At 39.5% G+C, this 17,357-nt stretch overlaps 1 protein-coding gene across 3 annotated transcripts in view; it reads left to right on the forward strand.

Moving 5' to 3' along the window:
- Positions 1-8,693, forward strand: part of spo11 (SPO11 initiator of meiotic double stranded breaks) — a 44,436-nt gene extending 35,743 nt beyond the window's left edge. For all 3 annotated transcript variants that reach the window (XM_089124657.1, XM_089124656.1, XM_039669949.2), the window contains 6 exons: positions 53-162; positions 234-333; positions 1,690-1,727; positions 2,794-2,870; positions 8,044-8,155; positions 8,322-8,693. In XM_089124657.1, coding sequence (XP_088980783.1) covers positions 53-162; positions 234-333; positions 1,690-1,727; positions 2,794-2,870; positions 8,044-8,155; positions 8,322-8,441 — 557 coding nt within the window. In that variant the 3' untranslated portion in view covers positions 8,442-8,693. The remainder of the gene's footprint in view (positions 1-52; positions 163-233; positions 334-1,689; positions 1,728-2,793; positions 2,871-8,043; positions 8,156-8,321) is intronic.
- Positions 8,694-17,357: the final 8,664 nt, after the last annotated feature.

A 17,357-nucleotide genomic window follows, 5' to 3' on the forward strand; every position in this document is an offset into this window, starting at 1 on the left:
TGAATGAACCTCTCTGTTGGATTATCTATTACATTCCTCAGCAACATATAAGACATTGTATCATCTGCAAAATTCATTCTGATAGTGGAGAAAGATGCAACGTTCCAGAGACTACTGGACGATGATTTTTGTACCAGACTTTCGCCCTGCATCATCATAACAGTAAGCATCTGTAAGATCAGTGCTGGTGTGTACTTTCAAGGCCTGAATGTTTGGTCTTGTGTGTTCATCAGGGTAAAGGGATGCCTGATGTCAACAGCAGACTGATGGTGAGGAAACTGTGGGACACGCTACACGTCCCAGTTTTTGCTCTGGTGGATGCAGATCCTCATGGTACAAACACACACACACATTTATTAATCATGCTTACATCATGTTGCTCATTCAAGAATGAGGGATTTTAGGGTGCCAACTACCCAAAACCATTGTTGGTGAAAGTTACGTTTAGAGTAATGTGTTACAATATTGTCTTACTCTCTAAAAAAACTCATTGTGCTACTTAGTTTTTATGGAAAGTGCGTTACATTGCGATTTTTACGGCAAAATGTAGAGGTTTATCTAAAGTCATTTCAGCTTATTAGTATGGTTGAATTGAATCATTTAAGGTCCGCAGCAAAGACCATTGGTTAATAAAGGGAGATTAAATACATAAAATATATTTGTGTAATTTAAAATATTTTACGATTGCAGGTTTGTGTAATATTCAGAGTTTGCATTTCATTTCACTCTTTTTTGAGGAATACTGAACCTATTTCTGTGCAAGTCAGATGAGTAAATGCTCACATTTATTCCAGAACTACAATAACCATCATGTTTCGCACAGCGCACACAACACCTCTGCACTCACTCACGATTTCTCTCAACATGAGGACAGGAGAGATTTGAAAAGTAATCTGATTAAAGTTACTCAAATTGTAATACCCCCAACACTGCCCACAACACCACTAGCATCTTTGTGAAAAAGTGTGCTTAATTGTATTAAATATGCACTTGTAGTCTTTGAAGTATATTTTGTTTCTTACATATAACGCCAGCTAAGTATACTTAAAAAGAGTACACCGTCATAAATGCATTTTTTGAAAGTGCAATTAATAAAAAAGTCACTTATTTTAATGTCTTGACTAACAATACTAAAGCACATGCAAAGTACTTGATTATAATTTTAACTTTAATTAAAGTGAATATATTTCTATGTTCTAAATTGCTCGTTACGAATGTGTAATAACAAATATATATTTAAATACATGACATGGTAGTTTTAATAGAAACTGCATTAAAGTATATCTCTCAAGGTGTCATTGAAAAGGCTCTTAAAAATGTCATGTTGCCTGCAACATGTAATTTATACTCCGTAAAGTCATTGAACCACAAACACATTTACAAGCTAAGATAACAAACACACGCATGCTCCATCGTTCACATGAGTTCATCGGTCCCTGAGAATGACTGATCCTGCAGTGATTTTCATTTGTGGCAGGTCTAGTGCAGTTTAGCATGAACATGAAGGCCCTGCTTTTTCTGACACTGTCATTATCAATGACTCCAGCGCTCTCTGTGCATGTGTTCTTTGTTTACTTGTCTCTCTTTACTTTGTTCTCGGGCGAATTAAGTTGTCCCAAAGGATAATTGCAAGGGTATGGTAGTGATTGCAGAATCAGCCTCTCCTTTTTTTTTTTTTTTTTTTCCCAGGCATCGAGATCATGTGCGTCTACAAGTATGGCTCACTGGTAAGTCCTGTTTCCTACTATTTCTGTGCAATTTCCAGTGAGGCCTGTACAGTTTTGCATTGCGGCGACATGTAATTATTCTTCTCTCTTTGTGGCAAGACAAAAAAGAGGAAGCTCTCATTCATGAACTTAAAATTTACCCTGCGGAAAAAGTAAAGCGTTTCTACATGTGTATGTGTGACACATCTGCAGAGTGTGTGGCTACATTTTGGCTGTTTAACTCACTTTCACATACAGAATCTTGCAGTACAATATATATATATATATATATATATATATATATATAGGTAATTTTCCAGGATAAAATATCTAAACAAATATGAATGAAGAAATAATATAAATATAGTATTCAAAAGAATATAATAACATTTTTATATAAGTACATATTGTAACATAATATTACATTTTTACTAGAGAAGCAAAATTGTGTTAAATAAGATTTTTTTAATTTGTTTTTGAAAGAAGTCTCTTCTGCTCACCAAGATAAAGTTAAAACAGTAAATACAGTTTAAACTAACATTGTGGAAATATTATAAAATTGTTATGATAAGTATTGTTAAATATTATTATTTAAAATAACTGTTAATTAAAATAAAATGAAATGTAATTTTAATATATTTTAAAATGTAATGATTTTCTGCTCAAGAAACATAATTTCTTATTATCAATATTGAAAACAGTCATGCTGCTTAATATTTTTTGTGGAAACCATGATGTACTCTTTTCAGGATTCTTCTTTAATGAATCTGACAAGTTCATAAGAACGGCATTTATTTGAAATAGAAATATTTTGTAACATTATAAATGTCTTTACTGTCACTTTTGATCAAATTAATGTCTTTACCAAATAAAGTATTCATTAAAAAATAAAAACTATTCTACACCAAACTTAAACAGTTTTGCTTCTCAGTTACAATTTTGTTATTAAATTTGATTAAATTTTATATTAAAAAAGACAAAAATTCTGATAAGGTAAATTACTTTTTTTAAACATATCATGTTGGCTTGTTGTTTAATGTCTGTCGGCTGTCCAGCTTTAGGAACTCTAACTGTCATTTGTCCGCAGTCAATGGCCTTCGAGGCCCACAGTCTGACTGTCCCCAGTGTGCTGTGGTTGGGCCTCCTGCCTTCAGACATCCAGAGGTTTGGGAAAGTCAACTCATTACTCTGCTCTGTGGTTTGTGATTGAGGCTGGGCTTGCTCTGGTTTCCGTTTTCTGGGGTTTTTTTTGTTTTGGTTTTTGTTGCTGTTTTTTATTTCCTTCCTCTTGAAAGCTATTTTGAAGTGTATGTGTCAACTGTCATGGACTTCAGAAATCAGAACCTCTTTTTAGGAAAATAGAGTAAACTACAGAAGAAAGAAATGCTAACTGCCGTTGTTAGCACCATGTAGCCTACATGATATGTTAAACACTGGCCACTTTGCAAGGCACATTATCTAGTATTGTATTGCGTAAGTTTCTTTTATGCTTTTAGTAAGGGGAATTAATGCCACACTACCAAAAATTGGCAGTTTCCCATCTTTTAGCTCAGTTCTGAGATTTAGCTTGTAGAGAATGCAGCAGAACACAATGATCTGGCATACTTTATCTGTACAACATCACCCAAACTGAATCTGCTTTTTCAAATGCTGGAAGTACACTTGATTATACTGCGTGAATGGATATACATCCAGTTAAGACTTCATTTTGATGACTTTTACTTGATTAAGGTCATTATTTGTTTAAAAAAAAAAAACTAGGGGTGTGACGATCTCACAATATTTAAATGTGATGTAATTTCTCATTGAGGTGAAAAGCTTTCTCGTTATATTAGCATGAAGGAGTTGAGTTTGTGGCTAAACCTTTTACATTGCTTGCATTAAGTTGTTCTCAAACTCAGAAAGTAGAACTGAAATGACATTTGTTATTAGATAGGGCTGTCACGATTCCTTGATTAAATTTAGGGGCGGCAGTGGCTCAGTGGTTCATGTAGGTTGTCTACAAACCGGAAGGTTGGTGGACACGTATGAATGGGTGAATGTGAGTCATAATATAAAGCGCTTTGGTGATCATTGGGTCTGTGAAAGCGCTATATAAATGCAATCCATTTACCATAAATTTGAGTGCTTCAAAAAAACCTGCGCTTTAGATTTCTATTTAGACAATTTCCTTATTTTTGACAGCCAGACGAAGGGATGTTCCAGTAAGATAACTGTTTCTCCTTCTCCTCCTTCCTATCCTGAATCCCTCTAGCTAAAACAGCACATACTTGTATGAACATATAAGGAGGAGTGGCTTTAAAGCTAACTTCAAGTAAATTATACAAAGGAAAACCAGGTAAATGCAGTACAGGAAACTTCAAGTAATTTCTGTACAAGGAAAACTTTAAGAAAACTCTATACAGGATAACTTAACAACTTAAATAATACTGCACTGCACATAAAACATAAAATACAAATTGACAGCATATTAAATTGTTCTTTTATAAAATCTTATAATTTTATAAAAATATAAAATCTTACCTTCGGCTCCGCCTCTGTCCTTTACAAGCGTGCCGCACAAGCCCACAAAAGTGAAGCCAAAATGTCTCGATCGCCCCCCTGTGACCGGTCCTAGTATAGGTCATAAACCCCGCCTCCCCATGTTATTCAATGGGACGTGAGACCAACTAAACAATTAAAATACACTTTACATATCCTTTTTCTAAAGAGTCATTCACTGTAGTTTCTATCACACTGCTGAAATTTCAAGTGTTTGTTTTTAAAATAAGTTTGTTTTTAGTTAGTTATTTGATATAAAAACGGTGCTGTGACGACATGATTGACAGCTATGATTGACAGGTTCTCTGTGCGAGGTAGTCACTGAAGCACCAGCTGACTTTTTTCATAATGTTGACTATGTAGTTAGTAGTTGTATTTACCTCATTTTAACGAGGTACTGCAATCAGCGGACATCATTGGAGAGGAACAGGGCAGACAGAGGCTACTTAAGAAACGTGCGAGGCGTGTGCTTGCAAAAGATTCAGTGAGACTGAGGGCGGGGCCTTGATTTCGCGGCTTTACTTCCTGCTCACGACTGCGCATGTCTCGTCCCGAAAATGCAAATGCGCAGACTCAAGTCCCAAGATGTCAGCGCCATATCGGGACATTGGCGGCTTCAGTTCTCTCTGATGGAAAAGAGCGGAAGAGCGTCGTCCATCTTTTTTTACAGTCTATGGTCATTTATCACACCGGCCTCGGGCCCTCTGGCTCTCCACTCAGGCGCTCGTCTCTGCGGCTTCGCTTAGCTCTCCAGTGTCTGTGATGTTGCTCTGTACCATCGACTCTCTGTCTGTACCCTGGGATCCATCGGCTCCTTCTCCATCGGTCGTCCGACGGATGCCCCATCAACCCCAACTCTGCTTACTACCCTGCTGAGCTCTGGTTCTGTGGCATCGCTGGGTATCTACCATCATTACCGCCGGGGTCACCATCATCTCCTGTCATCATCCCTTCACCATTCCTTTGTCATCTCCTGTCATCATCCCTTCACCATCTTCTTCCATCACCATCCCTTCATCATTTTCGGTCGCCATCCCTTCGACATCTCCTGACGTCATCCCTTCACCATCTTCTGTCGTAATTCCTTCATCATCCCCTGTCATCATCCCTTTTACCTCTACTGTCATCATCCCTTCACCATCTTCTTCTGTCACCATCGCTTCGCCTTCATGTCATCATCCCTTCACCATCTCTTGTCATCATCTCTTGTCATCATCTCCTGTCATCATCCCTTCACCATCTCCTGTCATCATCCCTTCACCATCTCCTGTCATCATCCCTTCACCATTTCCTGTCATCATCTCTTGTCATCATCCCTTCACCATTTTCTGTAGCCATCCTTTTGCCATCTCTTGTCACCATCCCTTCGCCATCTCCTGTCATCATCTCCTGTCACCATCCCTTCACCATCTTCTGTCGCCATTCCTTCGCCATCTCCTGTCATCATCCCTTCATCATCTACTGTCACCATCCCTTCGTCATCTCCTGTCATTATCACTTCGTCATTTCCTGTCACCATCCCTTTGCCTTCTCCTGTCATCATCTCTTGTCACGATCCCTTCACCATTTTCTGTCGCCATCCTTTTGCCATCTCCTGTCATCATCCCTTTGCCTTCTCCTGTCATCATCTCTTGTCACCATCCCTTCGCCATCTTCTGTCGCCATTCCTTCGCCATCTCCTGTCATTATCCCTTCATCATCTACTGTCACCATCCCTTCGCCATCTCTTGTCATCATCTCTTGTCACCATCTCTTCGCCATCTTCTGTCATTATCACTTCGTCATCTCCTGTCACCATCCCTTTGCCTTCTCCTGTCATCATCTCTTGTCACCATCTCTTCGCCATCTTCTGTCGCCATTCCTTCGCCATCTCCTGTCATCATCCCTTCGCCCTCTTCTGTCACCATCCCTTTGCCTTCTCCTGTCATCATCTCTTGTCACCATCCCTTCGCCATCTTTTGTCGCCATTCCTTCGCCATCTCCTGTCATTATCCCTTCATCATCTACTGTCACCATCCCTTCGCCATCTCCTGTCATTATCCCTTCATCATCTACTGTCACCATCCCTTCGCCATCTCCTGTCATAATTCCTTCGTCTTCTCCTGTCATCATCACTTCGTCATTTCCTGTCACCATCCCTTCGCCATCTTTTGTCGCCATTCCTTCGCCATCTCCTGTCATTATCCCTTCGCCATCTTCTGTCATCATTCCTTCGTCATCTCCTGTCATCACTTTGTCATCTCCTGTCACCATCCCTTCGCCATCATTTTCTGTCAACATTTCGTCCTCTTCCTAAGGCTAATTGTTCTGTTCTCCAAGCCGCAAGGTCATACCTTGGAGGAGGGGGTCTTCTGTTAGGTATATTCACTTGTGTATTTCTGGATTGGAACTTGTGGATTTTCATCTTCTTCGTCTTTTTGACAGATGGAAACATAGCTACTGACTTTGATTTTGATCTGAATTGTAGGTTTTTGTATTGAAATGCACAAACTACATGTAAAAGTGGTCAGCTGTTTAGTGATTTCACCCATCTGAATGACAGCATGCATTAAAAAAAATCACTGGAAACATCATCAGGTATTTTTGCTCTGATTCCGACAGCATCAGCACATTCATGCTGCCAGTTTCCTGCTCCACCTCATCCCAAAAACACTACTGGACAGAGATCCAACACACTCTCCTTAAAGTCTACATGAAAATAAGAAGACTGCTCAAAATTTTCAGCACTGATGTATTGAATTAAAGTGATGTTTCAGTTTTCTGATTTAATCTGCTACACCATGATAGCTGAACAGAATTGATTCTGGCCTGGTCTTATAATTTTATAAAAACACATTGTTCTGTTAACATTTTTGATATTTGATCAGTGAAGTTCTTATCATTTCTACATTGACTTTAGGATTTATACATTATTTTTGTCATGGCAGCACTGTTATAAAATGAGATATAACTTTACACGGAAAAGTTTAGTAAACAATTTTTTACACTACAATTATTTTTGACATGCATATTGTTTACGTCTTGTAGCTTTACAATTGAAATGTACTATTTACATTTCTATTGTAAGGACCTCACTATAACCCAGATTTTTTTTTTACTTTTTTTAAAGTAAAGGAGGGACAGCCCTTGTGAAAAATGAACTGAACTGAATGTGCAATTGTAATGTACTTCAAATCTTAGTTAATATAAAATCAAAGAAAAAAGGCCACTTAAGTGTACTTAAAGAGTGCACTGTGTTGTCAGATTAAATATTTTACTTTAAAGTACATTTTAAATCATGTTTTAATATTCTTTTGTAGAATAGAATAGAAATGGCATTAGAGTATATTTTAGTCTACCATAAATGCCTGTCAGTACATTCAAACAGCAACTTTAACCATATTTTAAAGACAATATAATTATGAAATTACATATGAAGTTGTACTTAAGTCCTAGTGAAGTAGTTATAAAAGCACATTAAAATGCAGCTAATTGCGTTTAATATAAATTTTAACTAATAGCATTTTAATTTACAGTTACCATGCAGTTAAGTGTCTGAAAACACTGCATTCAGTTCACACTTAAGTATATTATTTCTGTAATGAGCACTCTTAATCATTATGTGCCGTTGTCTTGAATCCAAATTAGTTCCAGTCACTTGATTTTCTATTTGCCTCTATCTGCATCAACTAACACTAGTACCAAATAAAGTGGCCAGCGATTATATGTAAGAGTAAATTACTGAGATTATGTTTGTGTGTGCATTGTTATGAATGCACAAGGCCTCATGGCGTCTGTATGTGAATGGCTGTCACAGGTACAGAGTGCCGGAGGAAACTATTATTCCATTTTCTCAATCAGATGAGAGAAAAATCAACAGCTTGAGGAACAGACCCTACATCACCTGCCAGCCTGCGTGGGAGAGAGAGGTGCCTCATTCCATGCTTCTGTACACTTAAGACATGACAAAGGCAATATGCAAAGAACAGGCGCTATGGTCAAAGATGCGTTTGTGACATCAGTGTTTTGACAGGTGTTTGCAGAGGCCAAGAATGTGAATGATGTCGCCTAATCTATGTGTCTGATTTTTTTCAGGTAGAAACGATGCAGAGACTGAAGCAGAAAGCTGAGATCCAGTCCCTGGCATCTATCGCCCCTCATTTCCTCACTCGAGTCTACCTGCCAAATAAACTGCGCTATGGAGGCTGGATATGAGCATCTGCTGCCCTCTACTGGAATATGTATGCCACACATATAGCATGTTTTCAAATGAAGAATACTGTACTTTGTTCTTACTGAATGTTAGATGAGCAGTTGTGTTGGATTACCGTCACCGTAGACTATGAGTTATGAGCTTAAATATGCCATACATCATCTAAGCTGTTATGTTAAAGCTGCTCTGGACTGGTACATTTGCATTGGCGGTGAATATTATGGAATAAATAAACAAAACGAATTAAGTCTTTACCTAAGTTTCATTTTCTTTAAAAATAAAGGTAGATTGAATATTTGAGAGACAGAACCTGGTTGTCATAGTAGGAGGTGCAATCTTCTGTGCAGGCGTGGTGTTGTACGCTTCAAAGAAGTTGTTGAGTTCATTCAGCAAAGAGATGTCACTGTCAGAAGTCTGATGGAGGCTTGTAATCCATGATGGTCTGGATTCCCCACCACAATCTCCTTGTGTCTCTGCTGTCTCGGAAGTTATGGGCTATCCTTTTAGCATACTGTTGTTTGGCCTTCTTTCTGATGCCCCGGGACAGGTTGGCCCTAGGTTTTCTCAGGCGTTCATCATCGCTAACTCTGATGGCAGCATTTTGTGCCCTCAGTAGGTTGTGAACCTCTCCTGTAAACCCTGGCTTCTGATTTGGGCATAAATGTCTACAATTTACACAATATGTAAATGCACATGGCTTGTTGATCAAAACTGAGTTGATTCTCAGTGAAATTGTCAAACTTCTACACATTGTTTTTCTGCGTGAGCCGCCACATGCAAAATGATCCATTCAATTATCAAAATCATGTAAAATTTGTTCTATTCCAGGAAATACCCTGCATCACAAGGTTCTGACCAGCAGATGTCAGTATGTCCTCCTTTGACTGATGTGCAAATAATTCTGAAAGAAGCAACTCAACTCTCATCAACCAATCAGCATCGCGAGAGGGAGGCAGAACATTTTTTATATTAAATGCCACATATTGTTATTAGAGGGCAGAGGCCCATCCACTCTAATAATAATATGTGGCAGCTTCACTCATCACAGCTGGTGACTGATGGGCCTCTGTGTTCAGCTTCCCGTGGGATGGCTATGTTGGATGGTGTTGGTGATGTGTGTGTTCCTCCACACCATCTGTGTGATGGTGTGGAATGATCCACGGAGTCTGGTGGCGTGAGACTCTCACTCACTCTTCGCCCATGTGAAGCACTCTTACCATAGCGAGATGCTGCTTTCTATCTCTCACAGACAGCAGTGAAGATCAACAGTGAAGGCTTCGCTCCGTGTGTGACAGGTGGGCATCAGTGCAGCTCCTCACGGGATCACGGAATCACTGACTCACGTTCGGGAGCTGTTGTGCTGAGAGCCAGTGTGAACCACTTGTCTGGTTGGTGTTTGATGCTGGTCCTCTTGGGATTCGACCTCATCGAGGAAATGATGTGCCTGAAGACCACTTTAGCGGAGATGATGTGCCTGAAGACCACTTCAGCGGAGATGATGTGCTTGAAGACCACTTCAGCGGAGATGATGTGCCTGAAGACCACTTCAGCGGAGATGACGTGACTGAAGACCACTTCAGCGGAGATGACGTGACTGAAGACCACTTCAGTGGAGATGACGTGCCTGAAGACCACTTCAGCGGAGATGACGTGACTGAAGACCACTTCAGCGGAGATGACGTGTCTGAAGACCACTTCAGCGGAAATGACGTGGGACATGACGTGTCTGAAGACCACTTCAGAGGACATGACGTGACTGAACACCACTTCAGAGATGACGTGTCTGACCACTTCAGCGGAGATGACGTGGGACATGACGTGTCTGAAGACCACTTCAGAGGACATGACGTGACTAAAGACCACTTCAGCTGAGATGACGTGACTGAAGACCACTTCAGCGGAGATGATGTGCCTGAAGACCACTTCAGCGGAGATGACGTGTCTGAAGACCACTTCAGCGGAGATGACGTGGGACATGACGTGTCTGAAGACCACTTCAGAGGACATGACGTGACTGAAGACCACTTCAGCGGAGATAACGTGGGACATGACGTGTCTGAAGACTACTTCAGAGGACATGACGTGACTGAAGACCACTTCAGCGGAGATGACGTGCCTAAAGACCACTTCAGCGGAGATGATGTGCCTGAAGACCACTTCAGTGGAGATGACGTGCCTGAAGACCACTTCAGCGGAGATGACGTGCCTAAAGACCACTTCAGCGGAGATGATGTGCCTGAAGACCACTTCAGCGGAGATGACGTGTCTGAAGTCCACTTCAGCGGAGATGACGTGGGACATGACATGTCTGAAGACCACTTCAGAGGACATGACGTGACTGAACACCACTTCAGCGGAGATGACGTCCCTGAAGACCACTTCAGCGGAGATGATGTGTCTGAAGACTACTTCAGCGGAGATGACGTGGGACATGACATGTCTGAAGACCACTTCAGAGGACATGACGTGACTAAAGACCACTTCAGCGGAGATGACGTGACTGAAGACCACTTCAGCGGAGATGATATGCCTGAAGACCACTTCAGCGGAGATGACGTGTCTGAAGACCACTTCAGCGGAGATGACTTGGGACATGACGTGTCTGAAGACCACTTCAGCGGAGATGACGTGGGACATGACGTGTCTGAAGACCACTTCAGAGGACATGACGTGACTGAAGACCACTTCAGAGGACATGACGTGACTGAAGACCACTTCAGCGGAGATGACGTGCCTGAAGACCACTTCAGCAGAGATGACGTGTCTGAAGACCACTTCAGCGGAGATAACGTGGGACATGACGTGTCTGAAGACCACTTCAGAGGACATGACGTGACTGAAGACCACTTCAGCGGAGATGACGTGACTGAAGACCACTTCAGCGGAGATGATGTGCCTGAAGACTACTTCAGCGGAGATGACGTGGGCCATGACGTGTCTGAAGACCACTTCAGCAGAGATGACGTGACTGAAGACCACTTCAGAGGAGATGACGTGACTGAAGACCACTTCAGCGGAGATGACGTGACTGACCACTTCAGCGGAGATGACGTGACTGAAGACCACTTCAGCGGAGATGACGTGACTGAAGACCACTTCAGCTGAGATGACGTGACTGAAGACCACTTCAGAGGAGATGACGTGACTGAAGACCACTTCAGTGGAGAGACCACTTCAGTGTAGATGACGTGCCAGAAGACCTCTTCAGCGAAGATGACGTAAATGAAGACCATTTTAGCACCGATGATGTGACTGAAGACCACTTCAGCGGAGAGGAGATGACGTGACTGAAGACCACTTCAGCGGAGATGACGTGACTGAAGACCACTTCAGCGGAGATGACGTGACTGAAGACCACTTCAGCGGAGATGACGTGACTGAAGACCACTTCAGCAGAGATGACGGGACTGGCAACCTTTGGCCAAGAATCAGTGGGAATCTTTTACGAGCATTTACAAAATCTGTCTCAGACAGCCAAAACATGACCAAAATCATACAATGGAGCCCGATTTTATAAAAAGAAAGAAAAGAAAAAAAACCAAGTGTGCACCTTGAGACAAATTTGCTTTCAGCCAAGACAACTCAAACATGCATTTTAGTCTGGGACTAGGCTTGCCTTGTCTCCCTAGCTATGAAACATTTTTACCCGTGTTAAAAACACTTTATTTTGGTGTCCAATAAACTGACACAATAGGTTTTGAAGCATGATGTAGTTTCATGGTTTCTTGTATTTATCTTTTAGTTTTTTTATTGTATTAATTTATCTTATAATTGTAACCACATATTATTACATTATTTAATTCTTTTTATTGATTTATTTTACTGTTGAGGATCCGTGTGATTATTTTAAAGGAAATAATATGAGTTGCTACAGCGCTTGTTTGTTGACAATCCTGTGGATCATAAGCTCAGGAGTCACGAAGGTAATGACGCTTATTTAGCGCGAGAGGGCGCGGTTTACTCGTTTTCATTCTATTCAGAAACTATTACATGAGACGCCTCGAACCACCGTCTCTTAGGTTTGTGAGTATCATGTTTGAATTCAAGATGAATTCTATTTTTCTTTTTTACTAGAAAAGGTGTTTACTAAAAGGTAAACCCCTTTTAGTAGCCTATCATTAAAAAAATTGTGATAGCTTACATTGCTGTGAAATCTTGATTTGTACATACAGTATTAAACGTAGGAATCAATTAATATGTAAAAAGTTATCACGTTCGGACTGAAACAATGTACGTTTACTTGGTTATCTATATAGACTCGTCTTTATTATACACAGTATGTCAACATTTGAAGTGGATCATCAAAGTTGTCCTGAGACATTTTGATCAAAATTAATGTATAACTTTGAAAGGGTTTGATCCATTTCAAATGTTGAATACTGTAGCTATATCAAATAGGATCCATAGGGCTTTTGAAGAAAAAAAAATGTTTTTTTGTTTTTTTTTTAAACTAATCATTTAGATATATCTTAATAAGAAAAACCTATTGGGAGATATACTGACAATGAATATGCATTGTATGTAAGTACTCTGCTCTACTATTATAAAGATTTCATTGATTTACATCTGAATTTCATTTTACTTTTGACCATAGCAACTGCAGCAAATTGCATATTTTTGCTCAGTTCGGGCCTCTGAATAATATTAAGGTGTATTTTTTTTTCTTCTCACGTCCTCCAGATACACACTATATATAAGCCTTAAAGGTGCCATCTAACATCATAAATCAAATCCTACTCCATATTCCATAACAGATGGGGGCAGTAGCTATACCTCCAAAAAATGACTTGTGCTCCTACCATCGCGCATGTTATTCAAATCATTTGACATGATAGTAAAAGGTTGGAAGACCGCAGTTTCACGTGGAACATTTGGAGATTTTTAGAGATCAGAGACTCAATGAACTAAACACTAAAGTGAACTAAACTAAACACTATGAATCTCAACACTAAATGATGAAGACCGCCTCATAGATCTCAAAAACAAGCTGGTGCATTTCGACGGTATGGGAAAATAAAAGCTTGGGCAATTATTTGAAGTTTATGGTATTCGTTTTGTTCATATTACACTTTTATTGTTAGTGAATTAATTTGACAGACAGCATTCGCTGATGTTGATCAAGCTAGCGCCGTGAATTCACCGTGAGACACACGCAATTGACACTTAGCAAGCAGGTTAGTTAAGCTCTCCGATTCTGTCAATTATATTACGCAATTCAAAGAATAAAACCGTTTTGGCGCTTGTACATGTTACACTACAGATCCCTAGCGCACGTGAACCGATCGTCTCTACTAGCTTGAAAAAGAACACGAACACTGGTGAAAGATACAGTATGCTACAACTTACCAAAATGTATTCCTTATGCATAATGTCGACCAATCATTTTTTGAACTCTTCCCTGAACTGAAATGTGGTAATGGGCTGTATTTCCACACGACTGACATCAGGTTCAAGTACACACAAGCCGGCGCGAGCGCGACTCACTCGTCTATTGCAGTTTGGCTGGTGCTAACGTTGCCCGTCCGCATACCGCCTCCCATGGCCGGAACTGGTATTACGACACCTGCCGGGCCGGGGCTAGTAATATAGCATGCTAATTCAGGTTAATATCTCAGCAGCACTGTAACTTGTCAGTTTTTTAATGACATCTTTGCACTTATTTCTTCTCATTCTTTTGATGCGTGTAGCTCATTTTTCGTATATTGTTACCTCAATTATTACATATGCCACCTTTAAGAGTGATGTATCAATTATGATTCTTAATAAATAAAAAACATTAGATTTAGATTTTGCCTGAAAGTTCAAATGTTCTATTAAAAAATTATGACTATTATTTCATATTTCATATGTCAGGCTTTAGTGACAAGACAACCCACAGGATGTGTGGAGTTTCTTTTTGCATCATTATTTGCATTATGCAATGGAAAGTAAACCGTTGGTCACGTGATCACATAAAGCATAAAAACTTTTTTATTATATTGCAGAACTATTTTTAAAGACCTTCTATTTACTAAATACATAGAGTTGTGTAGGCCTATGATGCACATCAGTTCTGGGAAAAATGCATCCTTGTAAATATGTTTACAAGCATGAAAGACATGCATCGTCTTTGTCTTTAATGCAATACATGTTATTTGATTCATTTTCACACGTTGAGGTCTCGTGTCCCTCAGATGACGTCAGCGGTCTGGCCTCGGTCCTGCTACAGTGCCTGCCGGAACTTCCTCATTGTGGGGATGTTGGCCAAGAAGGCCGTCTCTGAACTCTCCGCCTGTCCACATCCAAGTCCGGTGGTCCCAGCACATCCCGACCGCCTTGTGCTTTCCCGGTTTTATCGTGGATTCCGATATAGAGGCCATGACAGCTGAGGGATCTGACATGGCAACCATGACGGCTGTGACCCGTGGGGGCCCAAACTCCGTGACCACCATATCTATCTAGAGACCACCGTTAAGGGGGAATCACATCTCTGAAGGGTGTAATATAGGAATTCACTCAGGGATCCTCGAGGACTATCACAGATAAATCTACAAAATGTAGATTGCAATGGTAAACCCAGTCCTATAAATATGAAGGTCTCTGGAGTATTATTGAGTTGGGGGTTAAGTCATCGGATAGAGGCGTTTGTCTGCAGACAAAGGGTCTTTCAATCCCTTTCAGGTTCCAGAGGTGTGAACATCTGCACGTTACAGTCTTTGAGGCTGGAGAGGGTGTGAGATCTCGAACACCAAAGCCTTAATACTTATAGCAAAGACGTGCCAATAAAGTCACTCCTACGTCTCGCTATTCTCAACATATTTGTCAGAAGCCTTAATACTGGGCATAGAACCTCTCAAGATGTTTACTTGCCATCCTGTCTGTCTTCAAGAGCGCCGAGCTCAAAACAACTGGACTGTAAGACACAGTTGCTTTAGCAAGAGAGAGGAGCTGGATTCAGCACAATACGGTGGAGCCTGTCTGCGCCGAGCAGTGACTTGCACCATTGTTGCTGTGGTAGATAGACTGATAGATGTGTTGGACACTGGCACTTGGTGTGAAATTGTGTGTGAAGTTTAATCTGATGTATAGTGGGCAGGCAAGACAAAAGTACACAAAAAGTACACTAAATGCATCAAAGGGATAGTTCACCCAAAAATGAAAATTCTGTCATCAATTACTCACTCTAAACCTGTTTGATTGGTTTCTTTCTTCTTGTTTGACACTGTTTGACCTATAGAAATTGGGGACCAAAACAACATTTTTTAAATATCTAATTTTGTGCAAAGAAACAAAAGTCATACAGGTTTTAAATGACACGAGGATGAGTAAATGATGACACGGGTATTCTTTTTGGCTGAACTGTCCCTGTAAGCCTAACAAGTTTAAAAAAAACTTTTTTTTTTCCATTAAATCTGTAAATCTCAGCTGATTTTGAATAAAATTCCAGATTGGACATATGAAGTTGTGAAAGAAACACAAATTGTTTTACAGTGTGGCTATTGTTAATACTAAAACTATTTAGAAAAGCATGTTCTTTGAAATAGAGCTGAAAAAAAAAAATAAATATTAGATGAAAAACATAGAAAGTTGCAAACAGAAATTTTGCTTGCACGCTGTAAAAAAAAATCATGATTTGTTATCCTAAAGTTTTTCCTCTGTCAAATCAACTTAGATAATTTATGTGGTTCAGATATCATAATATTTTGAGTTTCTGATTATTAAATCATTCTCATTCATTGTATTAACTCAATTTTTCAATTTCATTGAACTTTTTTACTTACTTTTTTTTACTTTTTTACAGTGATCTAAAACTGCAAAAACTAGCTAAACATTTTTAGAAAACAAATTAAAATTGCACAAAAGCTAAATTAATAAAACTTAACTTGATTAAAATTACAAGATTAAAAATAATCCATAATTCAAAACATTAAGAAATACTTAATAATACAAAAAAATAACAGTTTTGTCTAAAAGAAAAAAGGAATCAAAATTGCATATAGGCCAAAAATAAAACTGCAACACATTTAGCACTTCTTCTTCTTTCTTTTTTTTTTTCGTTACGAAGTAAATTGTCTTTTTGTTAACACAAGAATGTATGCATACAGATACTGAATGCAAAAAAAAACAAACAAACAAAAAAACTAGTGACTGGTTAGTCAAGAAGGATTCTTCTAATGTCTCATATCTGTCCTTCCTGCAACTGTCTTCAAACGTTTGTTCCTTTTTCTTTCATCACTCACCCCTTCAGACTTGCTGGCTGCAGGCGTGAGAAACGTTTCCTCCACTTGCCTTCAGGCCAGAGCTGTAGTTCCTGCGGTTCCTGTGACCAGAGTGTCAGGGGTGTCAATGTTCCCACATAAGGCTGCACTGTAAATGTAAATGACAGTATGTGAGTGACTGGCAGATTGGTGTTGAGTTCTTTGATGCTGAGCGACCCCCTTCATCAAGCATCATATGAAATCGTCATCTATAGTAGATGGATGAACAGCACATCCCTGGGACAAACAAAAGTGCACAAAAACCTATTTGACCCTGGTCTTTACACATATCTATATCTATATACAGTCTACTGTGTCTAAAGTCTAAAGTGGACCATCAAAAAATGAAAAGTGTAAGCCTTGTTTTTTCTTCCAGTTTAAGTCGATGTGCCAAGTAATCATGTTGGCTTTTTTATACTTTATAACTGAATAATTGTAAGTGTTTTCACAATGAACCGATTTATGCTAATTCAAAGCAATTTGAAAAAATCGATTTTGAAAAGATGATTGTTTAAATCAAATCAAATTGACGCAAATGCATGGTTAATAATAAAATATGCCCCTATTACTAATGCATTACATACAGTTTATTAGTTTATGTTTTTCAAATAGATTGCAATCAAACAAAATGCAGAAATCGTAAATTGAGGCCTAAATATATATATTTGAGAGCCTTTTCAA

Source organism: Pimephales promelas, chromosome 20 (genome assembly GCF_988280905.1).
Source record: "Pimephales promelas chromosome 20, fPimPro1.hap1.1, whole genome shotgun sequence".
Taxonomy (NCBI): domain Eukaryota; kingdom Metazoa; phylum Chordata; class Actinopteri; order Cypriniformes; family Leuciscidae; genus Pimephales; species Pimephales promelas.